Below are 23,102 nucleotides of genomic sequence, written 5' to 3' on the forward strand. Positions count from 1 at the left end.
CTGCAATTCTGATACCAAAGCTGGTTGAAAGCCTCTCCCCTGCCTAGGCAATGGCCTCTACCAACCTCATCTGCTCCTGCATTTGCTAATGCCAGCTTGGTATACCGTTAGAAGTCTATACATAAAAAACTTAGTGAAAATACTTGCTATATATATGCTTGCATATATATATATATATATACACACACACGCTTGCATATACATATATGCATGCTAAAAAAAAATTTTATATCAAATATTGCTTACATGACAAATAAGGGCATCGAAGTAGGAAACAAAGATCAGTCAGATCAGTTACCATAGCTAAAGAGCCTTTACACACCTTAGGGTTTGGTTCTCAAATCGTCCTGCCACTTTTTGCTGGTTATTTGAAGATTTTACTTGGCAAGCTGAAGTATATCCCGTGCTGTCCCTGCAGTTACCTGCAGTGGTTTTCCCACATATGTTCAAGTAATAGTAATATTCCTCTTTATCATCTTTGGCTAGATATGGTGTGACATAATCTGAATGAATAATAAAAGAAAAAGTTTTCTAACACAGAGCAAAACAGATGTAAAAACCCAAAAATCTACAGAGGACATTTTTCCTTCTCTGAACATGGAACTGGAAAACTGGCTAGTAACATCACAAACAAACGAAAAATAGTAAGCTTACCTGCAAGCTGAGTAAGTGGACTTAAATCAATAGCGATATCATGTTGCTCATTAGTCAGAAGACAGCTTTTACTCTCCAGGTAATCCCTGTGACAGGCATACTCAGTAACCCATTCAATTTCATACCGGCAATTTGTTTTAGCTGTGAGTTTGGGACCTGCACTCTGATATAGAAGCAAACAGAATTTAAATTACAAGTAGAGAGTTATTTGAAATATAATTCTTAAAGCAATTCCTTTAGGATCAGTAATGACTAGCATCACCTGTAAATTGCTTAAGAGGTGGAAACATTGTCCCTAGCCTCTCAGAAACAGGTGTCAAGAAGAAATAAAACAGCTCCTAATAATGATGCATCAAACTATTAGATTTCTAAGGAGCGATAAGGTACCAGGCATTAGCAGGACAGCAGAAGTAACAGTGCTTTAAAAAGCACTTTTCCTTAACACGTTGACAAAAGCAGAGATATGTGAGCCCAAATTGCTAAGTACAGCTTGGATTGATTTTGCCTCAGAGGAGTCCTCGAAGAGGGGAGCAGAGATCAAGTGTTCTCTGAAGGTAAAGCAGCCTTTTAGACACTGGTGTTTTAGCAACTTTGATTCCCTCAGTCCAAATCAAGACTGAAAGACATTTGAGAATTCTTTAGCCAACACTTCTGTCAGATGTTGTTTCTGTAGTGAAATATTTTTGCACTTCTGGGAGAAGAGGTAGTCTTGCTTTTCCTCACTTTAAAGCAAAACCTTTAGAAACCCACTTTGTTTCATAGATCTGTATTTCTGCCATCCAACAAAACAGGCAGATACATGGGTAAGTATCAGATAAATTACAGGCACAAGTAACACTAGCAATACTACTCATACTACAAGGGTGCGTAGCTGCAGCAAGGTATTACAAAGTGACAGTAGGAGAAAGGTCTATGGCTTTTTTCTGCAGCAATGAGGGTGATTTCGGGTACCTTTCTAGGTCAGATGAGGGAAAAAACATTAAACCAAAAATTAGTCAGACAAGAGCTCCCCCTTCGCTAACCTGCAACCAGAAGCACTACAGTTTAAAGTTACAGAGCACTAGCAATAGCTGCTTTGGCCCAATTCAAAGAGTGTGGGTTGCTGAGATTACCCAGCATCACATCAAAGCAATCATCATACTGCACTGAAGCTAGGCTAAAACTTGTGTCCTGCAAAACCTGAGTTGCTGCCTAATACTAAAGATTTTACTTTGAAAGTAGTTCAGAAGCCTGCTTAGTAAGAAGTGACACTTACCATGCAACAGCCCTTGCTAGCTATTATTTTCTTTTTCCTGAGGAAGGCCAGGTTAGTAAAGAAACAAGTTAGCAACTATAAGCATGCCCAGCCAGACTGATGATGGAAGAATGGTCATTAGCAAGCAAAGCCCTGTGCCAAGGATAACACTACACTAAATCAGTCGTATTCTCAGAGGAAAGCTTTGAACCCAGAAAAGGACAACCAAATTCACCAAGACATGAAAAAACACACCCCTGGGGAAATTTTATTCAAGTTCCTGTTTATCTCTTAAGTTCTATAGGACTTTTTGAAGAGTATATTTAGGATCTCACACTTCACAAGCTGAGAACCAAGAGGATTTCTGTTTCTCTTCAGCCCTGAATAAAAATGAAAAATGCTGCACACAAAAGTTAGAGACCAACCATTTAACACAAACTGAAGCAGCAAAGTTACCTCTTCTCCCCTCTTTGATGGACAAACAAAAGTGATCGTCACTGCTGGGTTATGGCCTAGGCAGAAGTCTGGCTTTTCTTCATCACTATATATTCTCTCATAACTCAGTACCAGCCTAGAAACAGAAAACAGCAAACCAAAAATTCAATTAAGACACTGAGCACTGTACAGAAGAAGGATATTCTTGAAAGAACATCTACTCTTCGCTAGACACCCACACAGAATATACCAAAGTAGCCCTGCTCTTAAAAGCAGCTTCCATGGAGGCCTTAAATTCTTCTAATCTTACAGTTAACCGTAATAAAGATTAAAACAGACCCAGCAAAATCACTTAATACAGCATCCTCTTGCAACCCAGTTAAGACTATGCTGAATACCCTGTAACCAGTATTGTAGAAAAAAGTTGGCTGGCAGTCATAAGAACATTCTCAGCTTTGCTCTCAAACAGCTGGAAAGCAGATGCAATAAACACTCTTGCATCTTTTTTAAGTAATAACCACTCACGTTTAACCGCATTCCTATACTTCACCACCTCTGTATGTATAATCTCTTCCCATTCTGCCCCCAGGATTAAGAGCAAGATTATCTCATTAGCAAATTGAACAGGAGCAAGGCAACTGGGACAGATCAGAGGCGGCAGGCAGGAGAATGAAACATGGCAACCACCTGACAGGGAGAGATAAATGGCAACATGACTTGGGTGGATTGCCTTGTTCCCTCATCTGGCTTCCCAACTAAGCATTACTGTCCTATGCAGTCTAACAGGCAAAAGCTAACAGATCACAAAGGGGTGACAGTCTGGCTTCAGTTTAGTCACACCTCTAACTGGCCTCTCTACACCCGAGGACACAGGTATACAACTGTCTTACTCCCTTCTCAGGCCACTGTAGTCTGACTGAACACATAACAATGAATTTTCATCGAGCAATGAAGAGCTCTTCAACCCTAGCAGTAGTAAGATACAACTTTCTTGCCAAGCACTTTTATAGAGTACTAGTTGCACTTCAGTGTGAGAACATGCTTCCTCAGATGTAAGCTTCTGCCTTGGTACAAAACACCTCAGCCACTTGTTTCATGCTGGGATAAAAGTCCTTCAGTGAAGAACTAAACTTCCCTTGTAAATTAAAAAAACCCAGCCTTCAACCTTATCACTGACAGGCCAGAACCTTTGGCCTCCCTGTTATTAAACTGGTTTATTCTGCTTGTTTTTTTCAGCTTGCATCTGAGATAAAGAGTACTGCGAAGTCAACAGGGTACTATTGACCCTACAGACATGGTAAGCAGGCTCAGATGACCTGAAGCTCAGAAAGATCAGCATGTTAAGTAAGTCCCCTGAGCCATACTGAGTTGTTTGGGTGGTTTTTTGTGCATTTTTTTTTCATTTGTTTGGGGTTTTTCTTCTCTTTCAAAAGCTACACTTCCAACATAAAAGGCAGCAAGCAGAAGAGAGGCAGCATCAAGGAAACAGTTTCTTCTAGTTCCATCTCTGCCACCACCAGGAACAGTAAGTCTTGCACTGTTTATCTATTTTTCTACTAAAAATTCATTAACGCAAAAAAACAGAAGGGCAACATCTGGCCCTATTCTCAACTTTTAAAGTACTTCTGGCAGTGAGCCAAATACAGTGCGTAAACCCACAGAGTGCCAAGAGCATTTACCCTGTGGGCCCTCAGCCAAGAGGCAGATGGGGTCAAATCTTACTCTTCTGCTTGTGGGCAGAAAGCAGCAATCATCTCTCACTTCTGAGAGTTTTGCAATTCTATAAACAGTACAACAGGACGCCTGAAAGACTCTGCCACACCAGTATGTGAAGAAATTTTTTCTGCCAATGCTTCAAATTTGAAGTGGTACTGATGTTAAGTTTTAGAAGATTTATTTGGTACTGACTGCTTCTTTCAGCCCAGATGACTGAGAAGCTTTCACATAAGTATGACCACAATAATTACGTACCTGTCTTTGTCATGAAGTTTCAGCTGCTCCTGTGGACGGCCAACATCATACGCCTGACCTTCACGTAACAAGCAAGCAGCACTGCCAGCAGGGCAGCTTCTGGTCTCTCCACCTGAATTTCCTGTTATAGAATACAAAAGATAGAATATAGGACTCAGCGTCTAAGCCCTGCACTGCCTGAAGTATCTTGCCATTTTATCTGTGGGCTTACTTACCATTCATTGCTCTACCCTCTTCTAAAAATACATTTAAAACTGGTTACATTAAAATGTGAAACTGACAAGTGAAAACCTGAAACCTTTGTGATACATCATGCTGCTCTGCTTCTGGACAGCAAATTCACACCCCCCGACAAAGTAGCTGCAGCTAGTTACCAGTTGCTAGTACAGCTGTTGGATGCTTAGGGCTTTGAGAACTTCTAGAAGTGTGGCAAGTTGTTTGTTTGGGGGTTTTTTTTCCACATCATCAAAACGATACCGAGTAATGGGTAACCCCGATTATAGGGAAGTTTTTTCCCCTCCTTTGTTTCTTACAAACCGCCTTATTCAGAGCTGTCAACAAAAAGTTTCAGACTAGGAGGATTTTTAAAAGAACAGACCTGGCATTAAAACTAGTAAGTATTAAACCCTTAACAGGGGCACAAAACATATGTTTAACTGCAGAGTAAAAACCACAGTGGGAGTATACATCTAAACTAGCCTTTTCAGCAAGTTTCAGATGAGTGATTTTGCTGGTTTAATTCCTTACATATATAGCTCCCAAATGACACGAAGTGCTAGCAGTGCACCATTACTTAACCAAGCACCTAGAAACACTATTTCAGATGTACCTCATGACATTCACTTGGAACTAAGCAACGATCTGAACTTTAGCCCAAAGTAATAAATTAGAGCATATGAAGTGCTATGAACCATCCTGGTCCTATTTGGCAGCAACCAGAAGCAGCTACAACACAAGATGAGCTCTTCCACTCAGTCCAGTTTAAGTCAACTTTTCTAATAATACTTGCCATTCCAGAAGGGGTGTATCTCTAAACACGTCAATAGTTGGACAGAAAGGCTTGGCTTCACAGAAAGCAGCCTTCAAATCATTAAAGGCAGCTTGAAATAATAGTGCAAGTCCCAAAATCCTGATCTTTGGTCATAGAACAACCTCAACTGAGGCACTGGAAAAGTACCACACTACTAGAAACTCATATACTGACAGGTGCCACAAACAAGTGTTCACACCTAAGTCCCTGCAGATGTTTATGAACAAGGAATCATCATCAGAATCATCCACCAAATAGTGTCCTGAAACTTGGATGAGAGGATTCAAGTCATGTTTCTTCAAGTCTTCATCAAACACATAGCAAGGGACCTAGAACAGCAACAAAAAATTACATGCAATCCATGCCACACAAGTAGGGAGAAGTTACGAACAGGCATCTATAAAGCCAAGTTAATTATGTGGAAAAGGTTTTTACTTCTAGAAGCTCAAATACTTAAAGCTAGACACACTGACTAAAATTAGGCATCCAAAGTTAAGACTGTGTGCTCCAGCTTTTAGAAGAGTTTTCCTATAAATAACCATACAGATCGCAAGAAAGGTTAAAGAGTTTTTAAAATTCTCAGCTCCACCAACTTCAACAGATGCTTTGTATGTCTATGAAAAAGTTAAGTTTATGGAAGTTGGCGGCATTCATTTTGAGGTGGGAGCAGGTTGTTATGAATAAAATTGCTAGATGTGTGAAAAGCTCTGCACGGATAGTACATAGATTACCTCTTTCACAGGTTTAAATGAATTTTTCTTGCAAGCCACAAAGGTCCTCCATTCAAAATAATGCACACACTCTGTTGCCGTTACAAATTCAGGGGTTCCCTATTTAAAAGGGGAAAAAAATAGTTCTTTGAAAAACAGACTTCAGTTTTATTTTACACCTGTAGACAGAAAGAAGTTCATTCAAGAGATTAAGAAAAACAGGATACAGCATGTCACAGAACAAGGGAATAGTTTCTCAATAGCACTTGTTAACAGCAAGTTTGTCATTCAACAGCTTTGTTGGTAAACTCTGGAAGATGCAGGGTGCCAAATCCTTCTCAGTCTGCCAGTTGTCAAATTAACATCTGCCAATCCTAATATGCAGTAGTTGTAGTACATCCTTTAGAGGCGCTCACTATGCCAATTGATATTGGCAGAAGCACCAGTCACAGAGGTATAGAATCATTTAGGTTGAAAAAGACCTTTGAGATCAAGTCCAACTGTTAGCCCAGGACTGCCATCTAGTTACTAAAAAGAAAATCAACTCAAATGTGTATAAATAGGTGAACAGCAAGACAATGCATGGTTTATCAGTTCCCTGTCTTTCACCCTACAAAGGACTGATTAGCAATCTTGTGCTACACAGAAAGAATGCCTCTGACCTCAGCTACTTCTTTTTATAGGCTTATGTTATACACATTTGTATGTCTTTCAGGATGGGGATTTTACCATGGTTCAGGGCTGGATGCTCAACTGAATGTCTCTGCTCAGAGAAAGACAATCAGATTTTTCCATTCTCCCTCCATTACCTCAGCTAGAACCACTTTAAATATGCTGAAGTGCTTTCCTCCCTGTTTAAGCCCACCATAGAAGCGTTAGAAACAAGTTGTTCCAGACACTATTACAAAATTCTTTTACTAGGTCACATGAAGGATGGGTGTTAGAACTACACTAACTAGAAGTTTGAAGATTGTTATGATCGGTGTTATAGCTGGAGCTGAGCAATAATTTTTAACTTAAGGAGTCATCTGCCAAAACAGAACAGAAAGCATTTAAATCTCTGCTGCCCTGGCACTTTGTTTAAATCAGCTGGACTTCCAAGAGGGCGTGTGCAACAGCATCATCAGTGCCAACATCAGCACTAGTAAGTACTTACCTCCAATATATAAATATGTAAACTGATTACAGTCTGTAGAGAACACCAAGCTGTGCTATCAGTTAAGTGTGGGGAAGGTGTAACTCCAAAAGCACATGGAAGAGAACTGCATATACACACACCCCTAGGAATTTTTGGGGGATCTCCATGCACATTTTAAGCAGATTCTCACAATTTCTCCAGAAGCCCAGCTAGACACATAAGCACTGTCGGTTCAACAATGTGCAGACAAAACCTAATGCTTACTGTTGTCAGCTCTGCTGACCCATGATAGAGGTCAATTATTTTGTTCAGTGCTGTTCTATTAAACTGCCACACCAGGTCCACAGCTTGGACACAGCCAACATTTAAACAATAGCTCTCATTGTTGACTCACTCCTCCACGTTACACTATTAAAAATACTACAGTGCAATCCCTGTAAAAACATTAAAGACCCAGGAGAGCCCATGACCAGAGCTAAGCTGCAGATCTGCAATTATTTTCTACTGGGACAAAATTTGGAAAGCCACAGTAGATCATGACTTTAACTTGGTATTCAAACATAACTGGCTCTTCCTTAAGCTATGAAGCTCAGTAATCGATACATCCATAAGTACACCAAGTCTCCTTAAAAAGCAAATTAGAAGAACATGCCATTTCCATTGAAGGTAAGAACACATGGTTTACACTTACCAGTGTTTTCCCACACAGGAAGTTAATGCTGCTTTGAATTTTGTGCTGGCTGCCTTGCTGGAAGCAGTTATAAGTAGTGTTGAGTTCCAAAAGAGTTTTAGAAACTTTTTGTAAGTTTAAGTCACCTAGGATTTAGAGAATTAAAAAAAAAAAAAAAAAAGAAAAAAAAGATGTGATTATAATATAGCACTTCCACACAAGCTCAACAGACAGGCTCCGATTTCAAGCACTGAGCAGCACAAGACATACCAGCCCACTTGAAGACAGTCTCTGAACAGAGTACAACTGAAGACCTTCCTTGTGGTTCTTGCTATTTGGAAGACTAGATCCAAGTTAAGATAGTGTTTGACATCTCTAATCACACTTCTTTCTCAAAGGTTTTTAGCAAACACTTTGAATGTTAAGAAGGCCAACAGCAGCTGCCACTACAAAGTAATCACTGCCTTAGGAACAAGGGCTAAAAGACTCTGTCAGAAAACTGTTACCAAGTTTCAAGTACCGTAATTCACACTTTCTTCCCACTGGCTTCTGTTTATCAGCTTCTCAGCCTTTATACCATTTATACAAACAGCGTCAGCACAATTATGAGGGAGAATCTATCAAAGAATGGTTTAGCTTGGAAGGGACTTTCAAAAGTCATCTAGTTCAACCCCTCTGCAATGAACAGGGCCATCTTCAATGAAACCAGGTTGCTCAGAGCCCCGTTCAGCCTGGCTTTGAACACTTCCAGGGATGGGGCATCTATAATCTCCCTGGGCAATCTGTTCCAATGTTTCACCACCCTCATCATAACAAAAAAATTCTTCCTTACATCTAGTCCAAATCTACCCTCCTTTAGTTTAAAACCATTATTCCTTGTCCTGTCGCTACAGGTCCTGCTAAAAAAATTTAAAAAAAAAATCTGTTCCTCATCTTTCTTATAATCCCCTTGAAGTCTTGAAAGGCCATTATAAGATCTCCCTGGAGCCTTTCTTCTCCCAAGCTAAACAGCCACAACTCTCTCAGCCTGTCCTCATAGGAGGAATGTTCCAACCCTCTGATCATCTTCACGGCCGTTCTCTGGACCTGTTCCAACAGATCCATGTCTTTCCTATGCTGGGGGCTCCAGAGCTGGATGCAGTACTCCAGGTGGGGTTGCAGAGCAGAACAGAGGGGCAGAATCACTTCCCTTGACCTGCTGGCCACACTGCTTTTGCTGTGGCCCAGGACACAGCTGGCTTTCTGGGCTGCATGCACACACCGCTGACTGCAAGTCTACTTAATGAAGAACCCACTGGTCACTGTACTGGTGCTGCCTGCAGACAAACCTAACGCAGACCCACTTGCCTCAGCGCACATCTCCCTGCATCTCCAGTCCCCTTTAGCACAGCTCATGTGCTGCGTGAAGGCTGGGGTCAGTGCTGCATTGCTGCACATCCCTCTCCTCCCCAGCACCTGACACGAAGGGGAAAGGTGGAGCACATTTCAAGTCATGATGAGCACCAGCTCAGGCCACTGAAACACTCCTGCTCAAACCTTTTCTAGTTCACATTAGACACAAAATCCTTTTAGATCCAGCATGCTGACTCCAGCCTGCCCATTTTTAATAGGTAGATTTTAATTCTGCAAAGAGTTGGTATTGAACTATAGGGACTGCTATAAAATGCAAGTATTGATCAGCTTCCCCCTTTTCATTTTTGTTGACATATACACTAGGGAAAAAGGAAGTCAAATCTGTAACCATTGCAGATAGCTGCTTTGCACATAGGCCAAATCTTGTTTCATCTTAAAAACACACTTGTTGGAACTTTGCCCAGCCTGTTATCTCCTCACTCAAGGCAAGCAAAACTACGCTACACCCAAGTAATATAGTCTTGAAAGCAAAAGGAGTAGAAGTAAGCAAACTGGGCAGGAAGAGGGTACAAGAACCTCAAATATTCTGTTGAACAGCAGACAGAAACAACTATAGCCACCGAACGTGCAGGTAAAGCTGAAACAGTGGCAGTCAGAATGGAAACTTGATGCTAACCCACGTAGCATCCCCTCAGTAGCTCAGGGCTCTTCTATTCATGCTGCATATGCTCACACTAACTGCACTATAGGAATGCATGTTAAAATTCTCATACCTAAGCAGCCATTCACAGCATCCCCAGTAAAACCAGGGCAACAAGTATTACAGACCATTCAATAATCCTCTGCCTTCTCAAGGGAAGGTAAGGGCGGAGACGTGTCAGCACAGAAGAATGGCACCATAGATTAACGCTGCAGATACACACCTGTGCACAGGATATGTGCCAGGCTGAGAACCTGCAACAGGGAAGCATGCTACCACTGCTGCAGTTCAGTGTCACCTTCCAGGCACCTAGAGGCTGTCAGTGGTTTCTGCCATTTATATTTCCTAACACTCCTGGTATCAAAAAGCTGTGTTCACATTTTAAGACTTTCAGCACTGATACTGGTAAAGGTGCCACGCAGCTCTCTTAAACCTAAGAGCTACTTTGAGAGCAAGAGTGCTACTTAGCACTTCATTGCTTAGAAGATGCTGGCAAAGCATCCTCTTTCCTTCCCTAGATTAGCAGAAGGAAGCCAACACAACTTTCTAGTCAAGAGCTGTGTATAGTAACAATATGCACACACGATTAAAAACTCTCCAGTTATAAATGCATACAGTTATAAGCCCTAACTTAGCAGAGAACTTATGGCAGCACCATCTGAGGACTTAACTTAGTGCTCTGTAAACATTAGCTTTCTCTCAGCCCTAAGAACACACTACACCGCACTAAAGGCACTTGTGAATCTACTTCCTCTGTTAAAGTGATATCCAAAAAAAAAATCAAGTTAAACCAGTACATCTTGTTTACTACAGGCCAATATGCATGCTCTCTTACCCCTTGCATGCTTAGAACTAGTTTGGGAACTTGCTAGAAGTTTTAGCAAGAATCTCTTCAGTGGCACATGACTTGTCCCATCCCTGCTCACAGAGCAAGTAATCTCATGAACCATCCCTTCACATCATCAGCTTCCAACAAGCTTCCTTCCAGAGCACCAGTTCTGCAACCACCTTTAACTTAACATCAAGCTCCCTCTTCAGTGATCACTCATGTTTTCATGACTTTAGATATGTGCTCTTCCACAAAGTAGCACACTACAAATCAGCTAGTACAGCTTCTTATTACACAGTTGTGCTAAATCAGTATCAAAGATACTGTCCACAACACCTTTTGCTCATTGACTCCTTCATCTGTTCAGCTGTTTGGAAGGAGAAAGGCAACCACGGAAGACATCCAAGAAGAAAGGGTCATTTAGGTGGTAGCTGTCATTTCATGACCAGTCCTTCTACTGCAGCTGGACAAAGTCTGCATTTCACCACTCAGGTTAATAAAAAGTTACAGTAATATTTCCACTTTTAATTTTAGTAGTAGTCCAGCTAAATGGCACACGAGTCACTAGGTGTCACACTAAGTTAAATAAGGGCCACATCATTTCCACCCTCACTGACATTCAAGAACTAAGCATTTTCCTACACCTTGAAAACATCTATGGTCAATTAATAAAGCTGAAAAGCTTTTTCTAGGAGAGGCCTTTGGGGTCTCAATACCAACCCTGGCATGTCACACTGACACACTGTTTATGTTAGCCACAAGGCTTCCTTTGGATAAAGGCCAACTACTGTCAGAGCATGGGGCCTTATCACCTATCAAAGCTGGGAGCAACAAACAGAACCAGCCCCACAGCTGTCACCCCTTTCATAGCCAATGTTTAAAAACAGTATTATTGTTTGCAATGACAATTTTTTTCTGGAGGAATGAAGAGGAGATCTGATTGAGCCCGAATCTGAAGAAAGCTTATAACTTAGCAAAGTTTATCAGCTAACAAATTGCCCTTCTTCTTCCCCCAAATCAAAGCCCTTCAGCTGCACTCAGCTGTGGCATGTAAGCAATCTCACATCAGCTGGACTGCTTGAAGGCCAGTATGCAGCTTAGCAATTTTAGGTAACTGGAATCTACACTGGGAGTTGACACCTGCCTAGACCTGGATCAAAGAGTCTTCTTTTCTCGTTAAGAGTGGTTTGTTTGGGGTTGGGGTTTTTTTTGACACAAGAAGCTTGATAATCCATTAGCATGACGCCAGCTCCATGTGATGGCGCTGAAGCTCCAGTGCAACTACAGGCAGTACAATGAAGCATGGCAGGCATCACTTAAGTCTCAGACTAACCATGAACAAGAACAAAACCTGTGACAATTTGTCCAATAAAACAAAGCAAAATTCAATGTCGATGTTAACTGCACTGCTCCGATTTCTTTATTTTATTGCAGGGTGGTTAAAAGACAACTTAATTGAACAGGATTTGTGGCTTAACCCTTGGGAGTCAGTTCCAACAGCCTCTGCAAGACCAAGTTCTGACTGTTGCAAAATCTTACAGCCAGTAGCAGTCAGGCAATGAGACACTCAAGGTTTGCACACAGCGGTATATTTGATACTGCTCATAGTCATTACCTAGCTCCATTCTCCCTTGTTTCCACAAGAAGCATGGAACAAAACCTACACAAGCCTCTGGGTCTCACAATTCCTTAGGGAGAACAGGTTTCCTCAAGCTCACTCAACTTGCCACATTCCAGCCTCCCTCAAAAAGAGCATGTTAAAACAAATGCTCAGGTGCCCATTCCTTTTCTAATCCACAGACAACTGAAGCCTCAACTGCATATGACTTGAGACTCACATCAGCAGGAAACAAAATTCTTGCTGTACATTTTAGGAATGAAAAACATTTAACAGCATCAAGTGGTCTGAGATGTCATGCTCCTCAGAGTAGAAGATACTACTACATGCAATTGCAGTTTGAACTCCAATGAAATTTAATCAGTCAACCCAGAAGACTCTGGAGCTTGGATATAATGCCCTACATAAAAAAAGACACACACACACACACCACCACACATGCAGCCACAAACTGAAATACACTTTTATTCATGCACCCAGTGATTTTATAAGCCTAGGTCACAACACTAGCAGTTTGTCTGTAAAACACTGATTGACACAGCCTGAAACCAAAGTAACTCTACAGTTAGTGCACAAGGGCAGGGAGAATGGAGGCTGACTAGCTGCTGTGCAACTGCCTACAGATGAGAATCATTTTTCTCCTCACCGTCTTCCAGCAGTTCAAGCTAAAACACTTTTACTGAAGACTCATAGCTTCTCATAAGAGTTGTGTGCCAATGGAAGGCAAGATTGGCTAGCACGTTAAATTCAGACTTCAGATCTACAGATACTAAGAGACAGTGTGAAGAGAGATTACTTTTCAGAAAGCTATTGCTTTATTTTATGAGAAGTAACAGTCAACTATCAGAAAACCTCTTCATCAGTATTTATATATTATTGTTTCATCAGCTGAAGCACAGAAGCAACCTTGCAAGTGACAAGCATCCATTAAAATAAGCACACAAATACTGTTCAGAGCACAAGGTGCTTCTAACTGATGAAATCACGTGCAAGCATGTGTATAGGAATACGCCAGTTTCATATTTAGATCAGCATACTGAAGTCTACCCCTTCTCAGAATACCAAGGACATCTGAACTACTGAAGCAGCCACCAGATTTTACAAGTGTAACTGAAAACAAAGAACTGCATGTAATTGTCTTCCTTTCTTAGCAATACTCCAAGACTGCATTACATAGAGTAACCTGACTCCAAAGAAAAAGATGATGTTACATCAGGCTACACTGTAGCATAGTTTAGAGCTATAGCTCAAGCTTTATCCTGTGTTCAGTATCGAGCTCCAAACAAGGCTGTGCACAGTGCATATCCTGTCACAGGTAGATGCACTTATCTCTACCTGAGACAGCCTTGCATAGTTTCACACTAGATTAGTTACCTAGACCATAAGTTTAACTGTCCTGTGATGTGATTATCTGCAATCAGTTCATGTTTTCCCAAATCCCTCCAGTAAACCTACAACAGAAGAGTTTTAACACTGTTCTGAAAAAAAAAATTCTTTCCTAACATGTCAAAGTTTGCAATAGTTATAAGACTATCCGTTAATGTGACCATGAACTACTTTCGAGGAAAGACACTTGTTGACTTACCTACAGACAGAGAGGTATTCTTATTGATGTCAATTGCACAGACTGCACTTGATCTTCCACACTCTTCAACACCATAACAGAAGTTTATTTTATAAAGCACATGCTTGTCTGTATCAATTGCTTCCCATGTATAACTGAAAAGAGAAAAAAAAAAAATCTGTCAGCTGGTATTCATAGCCTGCACTGCAGTCCTCTAGACACTAGGCCCTGAAATAACCAAGTCATAAAGCTAAGAGCACAACTTACTCGAGTTTCACATTTGTGTTCTACATGCATAAATACCAGAAATAATTGCTATTTTGTCACAGCCAAGAACAAAACAGATTTAATCACAGAGGAGGGTATATCAAGTCCATTTTCCTCTTTCTTGAACATCCAACCACCCATTCTTTCCCATCAAACCTCTGTGAAAGCCACTCTGACTGGGAATATCACAGGCAGTAAACCTTTTTCCTTGGGAGCGTGACGACAAAACTTCTCAAACATCTTTGGCAGGCTGCACACTACTGCACTTCAGCAATACCCAGTGACAGTGGCAGAAGTGCTAAGCCTGAGTGGCACAGAACAGCCAGTCTCATCCTGCATGCAAGCAGCAGAGCCACCTAACCAGGGTCAAAACTGGGGGTGAGATTCTCGCACCATTCAGACTGCAAAATGCTAATAATGCTTATAAGGGCCTAGCTGCATCTCTATGCATTTTACATATATCTAGCTGAATATTGAAAAGACAGTTTCTCAAAGGTGTGTCAGAAGCTGGAAAGCAAGCAGAGCTATCCGCAAGAGACTGTGGAAGTTCACACTAGCCAGCTACAGGCATTTCAGAAAGTTAGTTGTCTAAAAACTGATAAATGAACTTGAAGCTCTGGTTAATCAAAACGGGGAATAAATGAGAGTAACAGAAGAAAAAAAAAAGTTAAATGCAGCGTAGTTCAGTGGCAGAGCAAGGATTTGCCTCCCTCATAGCAGGCACTCAGACTGCAGAGAGATGTGGTCAGCCACATGACACGGCAGCACCCAGGTCAGCTAGCTGGGAGTCAGGAGCTGTTTAGACAGCCTGGCTTACTGGCACGGCGCTCTGGCCAAGCTCTGTTAAAAAGGCATGGCTCAGTAAACATGTGCTGTCAGCTTGGCTCAGCTCCACCTCTTCTGGAGCTGGCAGCAGCCTGCATCCTCTGGACAGTACTGATTTTTGCAACATAAGATATTACCCAGCTTCCCTTCTATCCCAAGTGGAAACTTTAGTAGGATTTAATACAGAGATAGCACAGCAGAAAACTGAGGATGGCACAGTGACTTCGAAGGTATTCCTATTATTTACACAGGGTTTAATACATCTGACCCACAGAAGTATGTTTCTTAATCTACAGATGAGTACTATATGCACTGAGGGAGATCAGCTACCCCCTCTCAGCTCTCAAGAAATTAGAAGTTGACCAGTAGCTTCACCCACCAGGTTTGTTTGCCTTAATTCCCAACTCACAGGTGCTGTACCACTTGATGTTATCATACCCCAGACCCCCACCAGGAGGAAAATCCATTCCTGTTCCACTCTGCAGCCCAGTTTTTGGGTGAGGAAGGGGCAACAGCAGTTCAGCTACTTTACCCTAGATTTTGAATCCTCTGAGAACTCTACTCAAATCCAGTGCATCCCATCGCTAATCAAAGCCAGCATTAAGATACCACATATTTCCCCATTTAATTACTGGCTACAGGGTTCTTAGCTTCCCTGTACTAGAGCAGACATATTAATTTCAGTCTGTTAATGGCTGGAACAAGTTAGGGACAACTATGAGAGAGTTCTCTCTGTAAACAAAAAAAAAAAAAGGAAATCTTTACATCCTAATTATATTAGGATATAAAGGCTCAAATATAATAATATCAGCCTCAAAAAATAACTTACCAGGTACTGAGTCATACCCAAAACACCGACAGAATTATTTTTTCATCAGATTCAAGGACTATGTCTCAATCCTAGGCAAACACTTGACATTATTCTTTCCTCATAAGCAGGTAGAACTGACATTTTACAATCATACTGATTAGTTCTCTGAGCTATTTTATTGTATTTCTAAAGTGGATAAAGACAATCCCAATGCAGGATGATGATGAGAATTAAACCACAGTACAGAATAACCAAAGTTCAGCTACAGGAGAAAAGCCTGACAAGACAAAAAAAAAAAAAAAAGAGAAGAACCTGACTCTAGCTTCAAGGTATTAAAACTAAAGCCAGTTTTACCTCCAGAAGAAAATGCATTTCAATCAAAACACAATTTCTTCACAACGAAGGCCCAGAAAGTTAGCATTTCAAGGAAAAATCTCAAGGGTTCCAGTACTCTCTTTTTTGACTGGTTTTGAAAAACAAAAAGGTAACATTCAATACTAAGGTACAAAATTTTTGATCAAGCCAGTGTTCTTCAGCACAGGTTTTGTTTGTTTATCCTTTTTTTGAGAACTTGCAAGTTAAAATCTGTCTGTGAACTGAATGAGAATCCAAGTCCTTCACACACCGGAATTATCACTCTCCGAGAGATTAAGGGGTTTGCTTTCCATGTTATGAACCAGAGGAAATCAACATCTTCAAGTCAGTTCACCCACACACCAGAAAAGACAAACAAGATTAGCAGCTTACAGAACCGAAGCAAAGCAGTCACTGGAGCCAGCCCTTCTCTCTGCCCTTTCACAGGCTGCTGGACAGGGAAGGCTGGGGTGTCCTTCAAAACAGTCCACAGAAAGGAAATAAGAAATCCCACATTTAATCATGTTCCAAACCACAACTTCGGTGGCACCCAAAAATGAAAATCTAATGCAGTTTCAGAGTAGTATTACTTTCAAGGAAGTTCACAGGACTTTTTTTCTTCTTCCTAATGGGTGGGAGGAGCAGGCAGGGAGTAACAGCAGGCTGGATGCAGCCTTAAGCATCTGTTCTCAGAGACATGCAAAATACAATTTCACAGTAAAAGCAAGAATTGTTTCTCTCACAAGTAAGACTTTTGGCATTAAATCAGTGCCTGGGAATAGTTTCAAGTTGCTTGTGCTCCACTTTCCAATAAGATAAAAGCTGACCTCTCCACTGCATCCCATAATAGAAATTGTCTGTTGGCAATGGCATCACCCATCCTGACTATGGCATCACCACGCAGACTGGCTTCCTCCAGCTGCTCAGCACTCACCTCCACCAGCAGTGATGCCTCATGTAATTATCCCCTCACCAGGGCCAGCCAAAATTATCTTGTCTGAAGGGCTTAAGCCATACCAGATTCAATGTAGTTGAACTAGTTTAGGGAGCTGTTATACCAGCAGCTTTAAAAAGCAGGAGCCTTGGTCACGGGGTGGGATGTGATGCACACTCTATCCAGGGAGCTCAATACAGCTGCTGCCTCGCAGACGACCCCATTCAAGCAGCCACTTCTGTTGCAGTTCAAGATCTGAGCTCAAACATAGCATCTGCCTTGATCAAAACAGTCAAACAGTTATTTTTACTGAACTCACAACATGACCCCTGTTTCCAGATAAACCCAACCGTGGACTATCCCACAGTTAAACGCCTGAAACATACACCCACATAAATCCCCCGAGGGCAGGCTCTCCTCCTCTCCCCTCCCCTTCCTGCTGCTGGCCCCAGTGCCCGACACAAGCTGGACACAGGGATTGCCCTCTCTCAAAATTAACTCGGCAAAAACAACAGGTGCATGCGCATGTGTGTTGAGAGGGGACTGCGCCTGGCCAGCTCCTAGTCTGGCTCGCAGCGGTTGCTGGCCCTGCCCCAGCAGCAGGCAGGCAAGCAGGGAGGATCTACTGCTGCAGGCAGCGCCAACCCAGGCCACTGTTGAAAGCAGTTGTGCAAGCAAGGTCCCAACGAGTGACAGGGAATAACCTTGCCTGCAGGTCAGCCTTTCCAGCTACCTAACTTTGTTTTTTAGAGACCGAAGCAACAGCATGAAAAAGAAAATTAAACTACTTTTCAGAAAGTCGTAAGATCAAAAGTGCTCTGCATTTTTTTTTTAACAAAGCAAAGAGCAACTCATAGAAAAATAACACAGGAAAGGAAAAAGCAAGTATATTTTACCTTGTGAATCAGTAGCGCAGGCACCGAAGTCAGACAAGATGCAGGTGGCTAACGGCTGTCACAGCACGTGCATCCCCACGCCAGAGCCGCTTTGAGGTCTGAGGACTACTGAACCACTTCAAGTGCAACAGAGCACCAGAAAGACTATTGCTCCCATTCTCATACCACATTCAGGTTTTTGGTTTTCAAGCTCTTACCCAAGGGATAACTGCCAGGAAGAGCAGCACACTCTGCTCCAAACAGCTGTAAAGTGTACCGACAAAGAAACACAAGTTTGGTCTCTGGGGACTGCATCGAACTGGCTCATTTTGCTTAAAGAGTGTTACACACACAACTCAGCACAGACACAAGGCAACCTACAACCACAGAGTTGGAATCCATATGAGATTATTCATCCACACAAGTTTGCACCCAGCAACTCCTCAGCTATCAGAACACTGCAGAGATTAAACTATTAAGTGTGGCTAACATTTTAGCACAAATATGTAAAGAAACTTCTACGACACAGCAAGCTCTCCTTACAGAAAATGAGAGCTTGAATGGCACATGGTACAGAGCTATCACTATGCTTCAAGAGCTTTTTAATGCACCCCTATTCATACCTAGCTCCGTCACCTTTTCCAACCATCACGCAACACTAACACTGCATGTCTTCAGGCAAGCGTTCTTCCATATGCATCATGTGTAATAGCCTTACAGTTACACCACAAGCTGTTCAGCTTTCTCCATCTGAAAGACATGTGGTCTTTCATGCTAACTAAACCACACCTACTACATCATTTTACAGACTGCTTAAGAAAAAGGATAGCATTTTGAAGTTCAAGTGCGCAAGAGCTATAAGGAAGCCCATGTGCTGAGAAATCACATTCAAACCATTATAATGGCAGCTTCCCAGGCATGTGAAGCAACCACACACGTATGCAAATAAGACCAGTAATTACTTATTTATGACATCTCCCAGTTAAATATGTCAAAGCACTTAATAGAGCTGAGCAGTTCACCTAAAGGTCACCTGTCTGTACTCAGCACGTGCTTCTTCACCGAGGCTAAGCTGAACACTAAAGCCAGGGCTTCCAGTGGCCCACAAGAGCACAACTGTGGTTTCACAACAACAGCTGAAGAGACAGTGTTTGAATGAATAGAACTGTACATACATACAGTCAACTGTAGGAGTTGCATTATTAAAAACTATAACATTAAACGTAAAGTCAACTTAATACCACCAAAGTTGGAAATTCTTCATAATAGCAATTATGTGATGTACAGTAGTCTGAGTTTTCCTTCCACTCACAAGCCCAAAAGTTATAGAACTCATACACAAACTCCTACCCTTGCAAGGGGGCAAAAACATTACCTGTCATCAAATCATCTCTCATCCAGGGTAGATTATCAGGCAAAAGAGCATGCAGAGGAGGCAGCTGGAATTTGCTGCTCTACCATCACACTTGAAACATTTCCTGCCATTTTTTCACAGGGGAAGGAAAGTTTTACAGTAACTTCCCTGATGTTACATGGAAGGTGAAGCCAAATTGTCTAGCTTTCTTTTGTTTTTCAAGTAGATTGAGTTAAAGAACAGTTCACAAAATTAACTCCAGAATTTGTTTCTCCTGTGTTGTCACATGAAAGATGTATGGGGAAGAAAGAAAAACAGGGCAATAGGCCAAACTGGCTAGTAGCTTCCTATATCCAGCCAGTTCCCTGTATCCTTTCCGAGGTGCTCATACAATCAAGGAGCAGCAATCCTGGAGACCTCTCTACACAAAAGATAAAAAGAGAATTCCAATTGCAAGTCACACAACAGCACAGTCAGCTGTCGGAGTACAAAGGAACAAAGAAGAAAACATGACAAAACCAGTTACTACAATCCATGACATTAGAAAAAGTTTCAGAGAACAAAAGCTTGTCTTCTTCTCCCAGACTGTCCAAGCATACCAGCACTATGTACAGCAGCAGTACACAAAACAAGCAATGAAAACCACTAACTCAAGTTTAAGTAGCCCCATGCCGCAGTTCTTGCGCAAAACTGTTTTGACACCTTTCCCTCTTCCTGCAAGACAGCTTTCCTAACCTGGGTATCATTCTAGTCTTTCAGAGGAGAGTCAGCACCTTTTCTAATGCCCAACATTTGCCCTCCTTGCCCATCTTTTGACATTCCCACACCAGACAGAAGCTGCTGCAGCTTCACCAGCCACACAATCAGGACACTGCTTTCATAACACTTGTAAAAGAAATTCAAACCTTGTTTTGAGGCAATGCAAAAATAAGTTGGTCAGGGACTTGTTCTGCATACTCATGTTGTATCATTTGGCTCAGACACCACCTAGCAGTGCATCTGAATTACCTAACTGCATCACCCCTCACTTGGTAGCTTTTCCACAACTGTGCCTGAGATGACACTTCATCACCAACCTCCCTGGGGTCTTCCCACCTGTCAGACTACAAGTCCTTTTTTCCTTTATCCATTTTAGATTAGTAGGCCTAATCCCTTCAAAGCAGTTTTTCCCACAATGGCACAATAGCAAGTACATGTTTTTGAAGCAGACCATCTTAAAAGGAGAACTGCTGATTGTGCTATCTATTCACAAATTATTTTTCGCTTGCTGGTAATAAAGGAAAACTAACTGAATTCATTTGCATCCAAAAGGAGACTGCACAGTCTCCCGATGGCACTCCCAAATACTCCTGTAGTTGCAAACAATACCAAGATAGACATTGACGGGATTTAATGCTATTCCCAAAACGGGAACTGTTTGACAATCAAACCAGTTAGGGCAGGAGGGTTTTTACAAAAAAAAAAAAAAAAAAAAATCATTAGAGTCAGAGGAGTTAAATTCTTTCCAGGAGCCACACAAGTTTCTCATCTCTGGCTCAATTCTACAATTAGGGTGGTCACCTCACAAGGTCATTTTTGCCACTCTAAGGGGTTTATTTTGCAAGCAAACCTACTTCTTCCCTTTTTAAGAGGATCATACCCCAGATTCCACCACGAGGAAAGCCCATTCCTTCCAGTGACCCAGCCTCTGCCCTCAGCGCTACAACCACCATGTCATATCGGTGCCTGCCCAGTGCCCTCGATTGAGGGGGCTACTCCTGTACCGCCTCCTCTGGCTAAAGTCACAGACTGGGAAGACACTGTTGCCAGACTCAGTTCATGGCTGAATCAGAGCAAGAACGTGCCAAACCATGAAGAATGGTGCCACTTCCACATAGCACTTCTCGTTTCTCAAAGCCTTCTTAACTCACCTGTAGGTAACTTAACGGCATTTGGCGACATCCTTACCAAAAAGGCGACTCCCAAGTGACGCCCCTTCCAAACCACTTTGCGTGTTTCCACACTAGAACAGACACAGTGGCACAACCCAGGAGTCCTGACCACAGGCGACTCCGACAGAGCAAGTCTCCGCAGCCTCTCACCTGCGGACCTGCTGTGCCCACAGAGTCCCACACCACGAGGTCCCCGGGGGGCAGCTGGGCGCCGCCGGCTCCCCCGGCCCGCCGCCCCCTGAAGCGGCTCCCGCAGCCCCACGGCCCCCCCATCGCCGTGCCGCGCTCGCTGCGGACCAGGCTCGCTCTTCAGCCCGCGAACAGCCGCCCGCCCCGCCGCCGGCAGCGCTCCTCGGCCCGACCCACGCCGGACCAAGCGGCCAACAGCCCCGCTCGGGCCGCCCCGAGCACCGGGCTCGCCCCGCCGAGCCCCCGGGCTGGGCTCCCGCACGCCCCGCTCGCTCGCACGCGGCCCCGCGGAGGGCAGGGGCGAGCACGGGCGCCGGGAGACGTCCACCCCCCGCGCTCCGCCGGCTACAGCCGCTCCCCGCGGGAGCCCCCTCGCCAGCCGCCCCGTCCCACCGGCCGCCCCCCGCCGCCCACCTGCACAGGTCCCGGTAAAAGTCGCTGAGGGCCGCGGCGGCCCCGCCGCCTGCCCCCGGCCGCAGGGGCAGCGCCAGGAGGACGAGGAGGAGCGGGCCGAGCGCGGCGGCGCGGGGCCGCGGAGGCGCCGTCCGGGGAGCGGCGGGTGCCATGGGCGCAGGCCGGGCCGGGCCGGGCCGGGCGGACGCGGCTGCCCCGGGACGTCAGGCGGCGCCGGCGACCAGCGAGACGTCATGTGACCACCGCGCGCCCGCCTCCCGATCATGTGACCGCCGTCATGTGCGGGCGCGGCGCTCACATGATGCGCCCCCCTCGGCTGCCGCGGGGTGGGCGGAGCCTCCCGCCTCCCCCCACCCCCGCACCCCACCCCCGGCCCCGCACGTGCCCGGCGCGCCCGTTACGCGGGCTCAGCGCTGCGCCGCGGCCCGGCCCGTGAGGCGGGCGGGTGCGTGAGGGCCGGCAGCCTGCGGCGCCCCCGCTGCCCGCTCCCGGGAAGCAGGATGCCCTCCCTCAGCGTCCCCCGCGCCTGCCTCAGCCCTGCTGCCCGCCTCAGCTGCCGCACGGGCGGCTGCGGGGACGGGTCATTCCTCCCGGGGCACGCCGGCGTCGGGCCCCGCTGGCTGCTGCCGGGAAGGGGATTCGGGGCCTTGCGCTGTGCCCGGCGGCGGGCAGCCCTTTGGGGGGCGCGGGGTGTGCAGCGGTTCACCCTGTGGGCCGTGCCGTGGTGGCCGAGTGGGAGACACGCTGTGCGGTGCGGGGTTTCAGTTACTCAAAATGCGCTGTGAAGTCTTGGGAGCGACCGGGAAACTAAAGCCATTAGGGATGGAGACCGAGGAGGCAATCACAGGGACGCCGTTATATATATTCTATATATAGAATTCCTACTACGGCAGGAAGGCTGGCGCGGTGTGGAAATTCTCCCCGTTTCAAACTGAAGGCGTGAAGGGGCTTTCGCAAGGCAGTGGCCTTGTCAGGGGGAGGTGGAACATACTGTCCTGCCACCTCTGCCTCCTAGGCTCCTGAGAAGAGCCAGCTGGCCCAGAGTTTGTATAATAGATTATTTCTGGGATTTAAGAAATTTTAACTACACAGGGCTTAAGATTCAGAAGTGGGGCTTGGCATGTAATTTTTATGAAACTGCAGTTAAGAAAAGCACCTTTGAGAGCAGGAGCAGGCGTAACAGCGGGGGGAATAAAAGAAAACTAGAAATTACACTCTTTAAACAGCTGTGTTGCTTGTATG

At 44.1% G+C, this 23,102-nt stretch overlaps 1 protein-coding gene across 1 annotated transcript in view; it reads right to left on the minus strand.

Annotated features, from left to right (window-relative positions):
- IGF2R (insulin like growth factor 2 receptor) overlaps positions 1 to 22,089 on the minus strand; it is a 60,839-nt gene extending 38,750 nt beyond the window's left edge. Inside the window, exons 1-9 of the mRNA XM_055713230.1 lie at positions 21,861 to 22,089; positions 13,928 to 14,061; positions 7,864 to 7,988; positions 6,056 to 6,154; positions 5,524 to 5,653; positions 4,295 to 4,415; positions 2,345 to 2,459; positions 655 to 817; positions 323 to 503 (exon numbers count right to left, since the gene is read on the minus strand). Coding sequence (XP_055569205.1) covers positions 323 to 503; positions 655 to 817; positions 2,345 to 2,459; positions 4,295 to 4,415; positions 5,524 to 5,653; positions 6,056 to 6,154; positions 7,864 to 7,988; positions 13,928 to 14,061; positions 21,861 to 22,012 — 1,220 coding nt within the window. The 5' untranslated portion in view covers positions 22,013 to 22,089. The remainder of the gene's footprint in view (positions 1 to 322; positions 504 to 654; positions 818 to 2,344; positions 2,460 to 4,294; positions 4,416 to 5,523; positions 5,654 to 6,055; positions 6,155 to 7,863; positions 7,989 to 13,927; positions 14,062 to 21,860) is intronic.
- Positions 22,090 to 23,102: the final 1,013 nt, after the last annotated feature.

This window comes from Falco cherrug, chromosome 6 (assembly GCF_023634085.1).
Source record: "Falco cherrug isolate bFalChe1 chromosome 6, bFalChe1.pri, whole genome shotgun sequence".
Lineage (NCBI taxonomy): Eukaryota > Metazoa > Chordata > Aves > Falconiformes > Falconidae > Falco > Falco cherrug.